Source organism: Sinocyclocheilus grahami, unplaced genomic scaffold (assembly GCF_001515645.1).
Source record: "Sinocyclocheilus grahami isolate Dianchi unplaced genomic scaffold, SAMN03320097.WGS_v1.1 scaffold188.1, whole genome shotgun sequence".
In the NCBI taxonomy this organism is placed as follows: Eukaryota; Metazoa; Chordata; class Actinopteri; order Cypriniformes; family Cyprinidae; genus Sinocyclocheilus; species Sinocyclocheilus grahami.
The window spans coordinates 201,710-211,915 of record NW_015505367.1 but is presented as its reverse complement, the minus strand read 5'-3'; the positions used below and the strand labels follow the sequence as shown (position 1 = coordinate 211,915).

The following is a 10,206-nucleotide window of genomic DNA, read 5'->3' as shown; positions in this document are numbered from 1 at the left end:
ATTGGCTTGTTTAGTTAACACTCGAAGGTGATTGGGCTCTCGGGCGAGATCCCAATTCGTCAGTCACTGACGTAACGTAGAACGTGACTGACTGAATGGGAACCATGTTTCCCTGAGTAGGGAACGAGACACTGCGTCCTCTAGGGGTCGCTATGGGGAAACCTAGAGGACGCAGTTCGAAGTTCCCATGAAAGGGAACGTCTCAGGTTACTTATGTAACCATGGTTCCCTGAGTAGGGAACGAGACACTGCGTCCTCTAGGTTTCCCCATAGCAAGTAATGACAGAATTTTAATTCTTGGCTAAATCCATCAATTTTGGTTATCCCTTTAATTTATCAAATAAATGGATAAAAGGTAACAAATTTGGCCAGAGACGGTCTATTCAACCCTTAATGCTAACATAAGGTATACCTAACTGTGTGATCCCTTTCCGGTAAGATCCTGAGACACGGTAACAAGAACCTCCGTTTCCACCACAGACTCCACATTTGTCTATGGTTTTACTGGAATACAGTTTCCCATCACACCCTACCACCTGCAACCAAGAGAATAGAACAGTTAGCACTGAGCATAACCTCACAAACATGGGGCAAATGTGATCTTTGTTTTTACAGAAGAACATAAACCTGATCTCTGTCCCATTAGATCATGCTCACTGACCCATACAGTACCTCATATTTAGAAGATTCTTAATTATTCATTCTCATATCCTCTACAATTACACTTATATTACCTTTGCTGTCATCTAACACCCATTCAAAGTTCATCTTTAAAAACACTAATAATTTAATAACACTGTTAAATGTAATCTTTAGCAAATCTCAAAATGAATATCCATTTTTCATTTTCTTTTTTCATTCATTTTAATATTAGGTGATATTTTAATATTGTCTATTTACCCATTTGCCATAGCCTTAACATGAAAAAAATATTAGCCATAATTGTAACTACTGTAATTACTAATAATACATATAATAATATATAATTTATATTTTATATAAATTCATATAATATATCAATTTCAGCTCAACAGATTCCATGTTTCTATGTCTGGTTTTAGATTTTATACATTTTACATTTAGAATAAATTGATGGCGATTCATGATTTTGTCTTACAAGACCTATCGCTATCAACGAATAAAGCGATTGTCAATTGCAAAACTGCTTTGGCTAAAATGTCAAGCATCCTTAATATATAGCCTTAATATAACATTCTCAACTTACATGACCTTGGCTGCTTGAAGCTTGGAATAATCTTTTCACCAAATATTATCCTGACACACCTGACACTGGCCCTCAATGCAAACACCCTGGTAGACTCCGTCCCTGCAGAACGTCCCATCATGGGCAGGCACCAACAGTTGCCTTTCTCCTGTGGTTGTGGTGCACTGGAGGTCACATGGCTTATTGGAGATGTTGATGTAATCATCTGAACAGGAGGTGACATCAGCAAAACATCATTACGATCTAGGCTTCGGAGAATTCCTCTAGAGATAATAGGTCTTTATGGAATTGAGGGGCCTCTTTTGTACATAAGGGACTATGGGCTGAGGAAATAATCCTAAAGGGGCATCTGTGAGCTATAATAGAGCTGGCCAGGGGCCAAGACAAGAAATTCAGAAGAGTCTAAAACACTGAATGGCTGAAAGACTAGGAAGCAGAGCAAATTAAAGAGATTTGAAAAAACAGAGAGAAAGAGGTGGAAAAAGAAAACACTGAGGGATGTTTTTTTACCCGGATAAAGTGGAACCCACTCATAGTGCTTCCTGCCGAAGGCTTTGGCATTGAACTGAGAGCACTGGTGCTGTTTGAAGCTGATTCTGCTGTTTGGGCACGGCTAGGCAAACATCCAGACAACAATAAAGACACAGCTCGTGAGCCAGGCAGCAGGTCAAACAGCCTGCAGATATTAGAGCTTCAAGCCAACATGTGTAAAAATGCACAGTTATGCCAGATGGCTTGGATGGAGTATTCACATTATTATGGGTTATCCTTTAATTATGCACAAACGTATTTATGAAGATCTCATAAACTTTTGGCCATACCTGATTTGTACACAGCTCATACTGTTTGGACGGTCCAGTGCAGAAGGAACTGTTGATGTTTTGGGTCGACGTCAGTCTGAAAAAGGGTTATCTGTATATAAGTCCTCCAGATCTTGATGGGACATTCAATTTTTACTCATTCATGAAATGATCTGCAGATATCAAAAATTCTAGGAATGCACCTACCTAAGTTGATTATGATTTTACTGTTAGAGTGGACATAGCCGATATACATTGTTTATTTTGTCTTAAAAATATTATAAAAAAATTCAATAAAATAAAACATTAAAACTTAAATCAGTCGTTTTCAGTGAATTTAGGCATCTCGACATTTAAAAAAATTATATTCATTTTCAGATTTGTTATAGACTGTATTTAACATTTCATAAATGATTAGTTGTTTCTAAAGATACATTTTAAGTTGAGTGCAAAGGCGATATAAATGTAAACATAGAGGAAATGAGCTGCACAATTAAATATCCAATATGAAACATTTCAGATGAATTAAAAATGTTTTCTAACATTACTACTGAATAAAAACTGCCTACACCAGTACTCGACCAAACCAGTTCAGGATGGTTTATCTAGCTGGGGACCAGTGTTAGTTTAATATAATTTATATACTGTTATAGTTTTATTCATATTTTTAATTAGCTTTTAATTTTTTATACTTTGTTTTAATTTTTATAAAATTTTTAGTCATTTTGTTATGTTTTTGTCATTTTTATTGTTTTTCTTTTCTAAATATTACTATTTGGGTTTTATTTATTTTAGTTGTTTAGTTTTCATTTATTTCCAGTTACTAAATTTAGTGCTTCAACTTATTTCTGTATTTCAGTTAGTTGCCAAAGGAATATTTCTAATTTTTGTTTGTTTAGTTTCATTTTCGTTATTTTATTTTTAATTTCAGATTAATTCCACATAGTTTTAGGCAGTAAACTAGTTAACCGGTAACAGGAGTACTTCAGCATCCCATACTGGTAACCAGCATCCATATCCACAGCATATGCCACTGGGATCACTCTAAATGTTTCCATACATGATTCTCCTCATCGTTCTAGCTCTCTCGGTACCCTCCCCCCACGCACACACCTTTCGCTGCCTCCACCATACTGGGAAGTGCTAATGGGAGCCAGCTGGACTGGCTCAGCTAGGGCCCTTATCTTCAGTGGAATCTCCTTGAAATGTTTGACCATTTGCTCTAAAAGCCTTTTTATAAATATGTTTGTCATTCTGAGCAGAATTCCCTGTCATGTGGGCCAGTGGATTGATGTTCATTCCACATGACATTCCTCTGGGTGCTCTGGAGGATATTAGTCAAGGGGGAATTCTCTCCCATTTCCCTCTTTCTCATGTGAGGGTTCACTTGGGTTAGTCTAGTCTGTGCTCTGGTATAGGCTGAGGAAGGGAACGTTGATCTATACACGTTTTATCTTTAGTGGATGGAAGAAATTCGATTTTCATATTTTCTCTCTTTCTTTGGAGAAAATTAATAAACTATTTGTTTAAAATAAACTAAAACAAATAATAAATTTAAACAAATTGATTACAAATGTAAAAATACATTTAAAAATGAAATCATTTAAATTAAATGTAAACAAGTTGCAGATCAATCTTGTTAATTAAGTCAAACAACATGAAAGAGAAACTGTGCATTCAAGGCCAAATAATCCCACATTAAATGAATTCTGTGACCTTCAAGTTGATCGTGAGTGACATTACCCGGTGTGAAAAGTGGGTTCAGACCAGGGTCAAATTGACAGCTCTCAACCCATAGTGGAGAACCTTGCACAATGCATCAGACCTGTCACTTCAGATTAGTACAGAATCAGAGGGTCATTTTTCCTCGAGTGAGCTAGATCTAAATGAGCTTGTGTAATATCTGAGAGCGGTGTACCTCTGCTGCAGACAGTGACGCTCTTGAGAGCGCACTCCTCCTCCACAGGTACGGGAACAGGTGGACCAGCTGCTCCATTCACCCCACCACTGCGCTACCTCGTCTGGCTGCCTCTGGAAATCCTCCCTCCCCTCACTGCTGTCCTGGCAAAGACAGAGACACAGTGCTTCACTACTGCACACTTGCATGATAACATGGAAAATCTGCAAACAATGGCAATTATTGTCAGACACAAGCACTTCTCTGTGTAACTTGTGGGTAAAAGTGGTCATGACTCTCAAGGCATTAACATTAATCAAATGTTGTTGTAGTACAGATCTTGTTTCCTATGTTGGACTCGAGCATTTATAGTAAAGTATTAAAAACTGCACCTTATTTAAAGAAAACGGTTGAAATGTTATATAATACAGAGTATAAAGACTTGTAGGATTTTGGAATTGAAACCACTTGTCATATTGCAATGTTTTTATATATTTTTAAATAGATAATATTGTGATCTTGTTTCCTGTGTTGGACTTAAGCATTTACAATGAAGTATTAAAAACCTAATTTTTATTTATTTATTTTTTTAAATGGCATGGTTACATTTTAAAGGTGACATATCATGAAAATATGACTTTTCCAGGTTTTAAGTGCTATAATTTTGGTCTACCAACCAAGGAAACGTGAAAAAGATTAACCCAGTAACTTTGTTTTGGTAAGCCTTTTTCTGTAAGCATCTGAAAAAAACGAGTGCGTCTGATTTCGCTCTCTTGCTGACGTGGCAAAGGGATCTCATTATAATATCACTGTATATTGCTGCTGCCACACAGATCTAAAATAAACATGCAATTTATTTCCCAGCAGTATTACCTTCACAGACATAGACTGTTTTTGTAACCGTGTTTGTTTTTAACGTAAACTTGTGTGTGAATGAGAACTTAGTTTAGTACTCACATGCTGTGACAGCCGCTTTCTGTCCGTGTGCTTCGGACGTGTGCTCTCAGAAAACCGTATATCTGAAGTTTAAACTCATATGGTTTAAAACGCATGATTTCAGCGCGATAAACATGATAATCAGAACCAAAACAGATGTTTTTAGCAGGTACAAGCTGTAATGGCTCAGCTCTATTCTAGAAAAGGGGGCGGGGAGCAGCAGCTCATTTGCATTTAAAGAAACAGGTTCGAAAAACAGCTGTTTCTGCTTCCATTCAAAATAGGTATTTTCAAAATTATATAATAAATTATCTGTGGAGTATTTTGAGCTGAAATTTCACAGACACGTTCTGGGGACACCAGAGACTTATATTACATATTGTAAAAGGGGGCATAATATGTCTCCTTTAAGACAGAAAGCAACTTAAGACAACACATTTGCAAATTTAACATTATAATATAATATAATATATTATAATATAATATAATATAATACACAGAATATAAAGTATTTGTAGATTGTTTTCTGTGTTGGACTTAAAGTGAAGTATTAAAGTGAACTATTATGCTTTTTGACTTTTTCAACTTTAGATAGTCTGTAATGTTGCTGTTTGAGCATAAAAAAGATCTGCAAAGTTACAAAGCTCAAAGTCCACTTCAAAAGGAGATATTTTATTTAACAGAAATCACTTTTCAAAAAACTACAATGAACGACTCGTTTGGACTACAATGCATATTTTCCGGGATTTGTGATATCACAAATATCGACGAATGGGACGAGACCTGGTTGAGCTGTGCTAGAGAAGGCAACGAGTGTTATCACTATGTCTGAGACACGCAAGTTTTCCCAAGGCAGACGAACTTATGATTGATTACAATCATCTGGGTTTAAAATCGCACTCAAATTGATTTGATTTTGATGCAATATTTACACTGATGCTCTATGGTAAGGGGTATGACATTTCCCGACCAGGCGCCAAGTGGTGCCAATCACAACACACACTGGCCCAGCTAACCAATCACAGCACATTTCGTATTTCAGAAGGCGGGCCTTCATTTGATACAGGAACTATTCGAGCCGTTCATGCCAGACTAAGGAGAGAGGTGTTGTAATAATGTAAAATATGTGAAAAATAATGTGTTTTTCGAACAACCTAGTATAAGAGCCTGTTCTAGTACACACCCCCAAAACAAAATCAAGACTTTGTAAAAGAGCATAATAGGACCCCTTTAACAACTCACAATATCATTAACAATACATTTGCAATATAGTATAGAATGTGAAGATTCTGTAGTACTGATTCTCTGGTATATAAGTAGTAAAAATGGAAGGGTAGAATAGAGTGTAATGAGAATAGAAAATAGAGAGCAGAATAAAAAAGAAAAATAGGACAGTAAAAAAAAAGCACTTTGGTTAAATTCCAGAACAGACTGGCTGTCTATGAATTTTCATTGAAGAAGCCCAGACAAGCCTAGACATCAAAGTTTAGAGAGACTTTGTGACTTAAGAGAGAGAACAGTGGAGGGCAGTTTTAGGGAAGAGATGGAGTCGAAGGTGAATGGAGCCCCCCTAACGGCCCAGATGAAAGGGCCAGCGACTGTAGGCAAATTAAGCAGACTCCTGTTGTCTAGACAGCAGGTTAATCGCTCCTCTTCAAGCCGTGCATCAATGAACTTTAACACAACACAGGCACGGCTCCATGGAAAGTCTTGTGAAGCTCTCAAAGAGAAGAGCTGCCCAGCATGGTTGATCTCAAACCAGCTTTAATGGTCAACGTTTGGATTTTGGTATAAGGAGGAGGATTTACACAAAGACCATTTTCTTCCTAGAGCTCTATGCACCCGTTGACCTATCCTGAATAGTGTGCCGTTTAATCCACAACTGACATTTGGAAAGTTATGGTATGTTTAAGCATGAAATCCACTTGTCTGAAAGTGACATTTTGACATAGATGTCCACTTACTGTCTTTTTTCATGACAGAGTCTCTTTAGAAACACAATTACAGCTGAATATGCACTTACAGTAAAGTATGACCCTTAAAGCAAGAACACTTACTTGTCCTGCAGGCTTGTAGAAATACATAATGGTATGTTTAGTTGTAAGGGAGTTTAGCAGCCCCTCTCTACAAACCCAAATAGCTTGGCAAGAGCAAATTCAGTGTCCCCCGCCCCAAACGCAGGGGATGTTAAGGCGAACTTGTCCAAACAAGAGTCTGCATGCCCATATGTTTTTTATCTGAATGCCCTCTGGATGTTTAGATTATAAATAGACAATAGACTTTTCCCCAATTTCTAATGCATCCTAAAACGGAGACCCCCCTAAGGAGACCACATGGGCCCGATGAGTTTCGAAATGTCACTTCAGTTGAGTTTAGTCTGCTGATGCTTGAACACTGCAACAGTCAGGTCGAATCGGTCATAAACGTGCTGAACTGGCCATCAAAACATCTTTTATAGCACAACAGTAATATTGCTTTCAAACAGAATGGACGAATAACGCCAATAAATGTTAGACCAAACAAATGAGGGGATGACAACGCGCTATTTATGGACTACTAGCAAGACACTTTACATTGTAAATCATTATTTTGATTCGAATCTTTTCAGTGAATCGGTAGAATCAGATACAATACCTCTTTGAATGATTCCTTCATGAATCGGACTGAACCAACGGTTATCTAGTCAACAACTTTGAATGGCTCTTTCAAATGGGGTGAAATGTAAGTTTAGTGGTAGAAATATTAACCAATACAACTCGATTGACTTTACTGACAGCTTTATAAACACATATAAGAGTTAGTTTTAAGAAATAACCCTAAAACATTTTTTTTTAAAATCAGACATCCGGTGTAAATTAATTTTTAGAACCATTCCGTATAAATTATATTTCTTTTTACGATCTAAATGACTTTTGTTGTGATGTTTTAAGAGATGAATAACAACACAAAGTAACAAATTTAGGTCAAATGTAGGCCTACTGAAGAAAATTGCTTTGAAATGTTTCTAAAAAGCTGAAATGTCCAGTTGTTTTGTTGTGATAGGCTATGTGATTGTTATTTAAAGGTTACACATTTTTCTTCCAAAATATTACAGTATTTGAATGTTTATTTTTATTGGGCTATCCTAAGGTTGGGTTTCCTTGCCATGATTAGAACCATATTTAAAGGTTACAAAAACGTTCATCAAGTACAACATCAGGACATTTTGAGAATGCTGATCGATCGCAGAACGTGTTCTTTCAACATTATGAGAATGTATATCAAATGTTAATGAAGTTATAAGAACGTTCCATAATCATTAAGTATTTATGTAATGTAAAAAACGTAAAGTGTAAGAACATTCGCTGTTAGAGAATAATTTAAAACCTTCGAAAAAGAGTACGTAAACACGGGACCGTTTGAAGACGCAATTATTAACGAGTGACTGAATATGTTTTTTGAATAAGGTTCTTTGAAACTAACTGTTCGAAAGAACCGATTCGCGGAAATGAGTCGGAGTTCTCATCACTAGATTCACCTCGATTCAACTCACTCTAGTCTTGACTCAACCGTGCAACAGAAAGAAAAGTTGTCACCGGCATGGAGTCCAGAAGCCAAGTGAAAAAGATTTTCAAGAATATTAATTCACTTGCAATTCATTAATTAGCTCACGAATTGTTAAAATACGCTCGCGAAATATCAAAAAGTGCATGCGGTTTAATAAATCGCTATCAAAATCGTAAAAAATATAATGTGCAGCTTTAATTTGGGAAATTCCAGACATAAAAACTCCAGCTGGGCTTTGATCTCAGAACCCGAAACAGCACAAAACGCGTTATAAGAGAGCAATGCCGTGCTCAAAACCGTGATTTGGTGTGAAAGTTTGATGTTAAGCCCGCCACAGTGGCTCTTCTCGTCTCCCGCATTGTAACCGGCATTTGTAACTGAGCGCTTATTCAAACCAGCGTTAGTAGATCAAGCCTACGAGTTCGCTGTTCGAAAGAACCGATTCGCGGAAATGAGTCGGAGTTCTCATCACTAGATTCACCTCGATTCAACTCACTCTAGTCTTGACTCAACCGTGCAACAGAAAGAAAAGTTGTCACCGGCACGGAGTCCAGAAGCCAAGTGAAAAAGATTTTCAAGAATATTAATTCACTTGCAATTCATTAATTAGCTCACGAATTGTTAAAATACGCTCGCGAAATATCAAAAAGTGCATGCGGTTTAATAAATCGCTATCAAAATCGTAAAAAATATAATGTGCAGCTTTAATTTGGGAAATTCCAGACATAAAAACTCCAGCTGGGCTTTGATCTCAGAACCCGAAACAGCACAAAACGCGTTATAAAAGAGCAATGCCGTGCTCAAAACCGTGATTTGGTGTGAAAGTTTGATGTTAAGCCCGCCACAGTGGCTCTTCTCGTCTCCCGCATTGTAACCGGCATTTGTAACTGAGCGCTTATTCAAACCAGCGTTAGTAGATCAAGCCCAGCGAGTGTTTCACAGCGATCTGTACAAAACTGAACGCGATTTACCTTAACATTTGCACCTGCTGCCGTATTAATAATCCATAAATGTAAGACAAAGTAGTGTAGTAGAATATGTCCGAATCTTGAAGTCCAGAGACAGTACATGGTTCATTTGAGAACAAGGAGACCTCGCCCCCCTGATCGTAACCAAAGACTAAAGAGAGAGAGGGGCTCGCACTTTGAGGTCTAACGGTGAACGAAACCCTTGATGCATTGATGGCTTTACAACCTGCTGGAAGAAAAGAAAAGGGGGCTGGTCAGACCCACTGTGATTGACCTTGTAGATTTCAAAGTAGCCTACAGCATCCATCTCTACTAGGATCCAGAAACAGACGTCTGCTGCCTGCATTAGTCATGTGAATAGTCTGAGTGAACTACTAATAACAGGACAGTTACACAGAGGCACTGGAATCACCTGGCATTTTGTAGCAGCCTTATCACCTGATCACAGCTTGTCAGTTTCATGTTATTGCCATCTTTTTCATAAAACATCCAATTAATTTGAGTTGCAAACATAAAGAATTTTTACATGGTGAAATCGTAGGATTGTAAAGGGTTATTGGTCCATTTGCATGTTTTTTTCCTGTGCATATAGAAAACATGATAAATGAATGTCAGTTGCAGTGAGAAAAATGTAGGGCTAAACACCAATTTAAATGCAAATGAACATTTAAATCACATAGCCTAATGTCTAATGTTTCACAACAAATCGACTGCACTGAACATACATGCCCTCAGTTATTCATCGTAATAATCATAGTGTGTTTTTGTTTGTTTCGTTTTGTTTTACAGTCAGAACAGCAGAGAATTCTGGTTAAAAGCTTATTGTAACTAACA

At 37.3% G+C, this 10,206-nt stretch overlaps 1 protein-coding gene across 1 annotated transcript in view; it reads right to left on the bottom strand.

Moving 5' to 3' along the window:
- The window catches only part of LOC107594654 (ADAMTS-like protein 2), a 27,838-nt gene extending 18,364 nt beyond the window's left edge, over nt 1-9,474 (bottom strand). The window contains exons 1-6 of the mRNA XM_016284787.1: nt 9,376-9,474; nt 3,944-4,086; nt 2,047-2,122; nt 1,736-1,838; nt 1,285-1,430; nt 413-536 (exon numbers count right to left, since the gene is read on the bottom strand). Of these exons, the coding sequence (XP_016140273.1) occupies nt 413-536; nt 1,285-1,430; nt 1,736-1,838; nt 2,047-2,122; nt 3,944-4,086; nt 9,376-9,474 (691 nt within the window). The remainder of the gene's footprint in view (nt 1-412; nt 537-1,284; nt 1,431-1,735; nt 1,839-2,046; nt 2,123-3,943; nt 4,087-9,375) is intronic.
- Nucleotides 9,475-10,206: the final 732 nt, after the last annotated feature.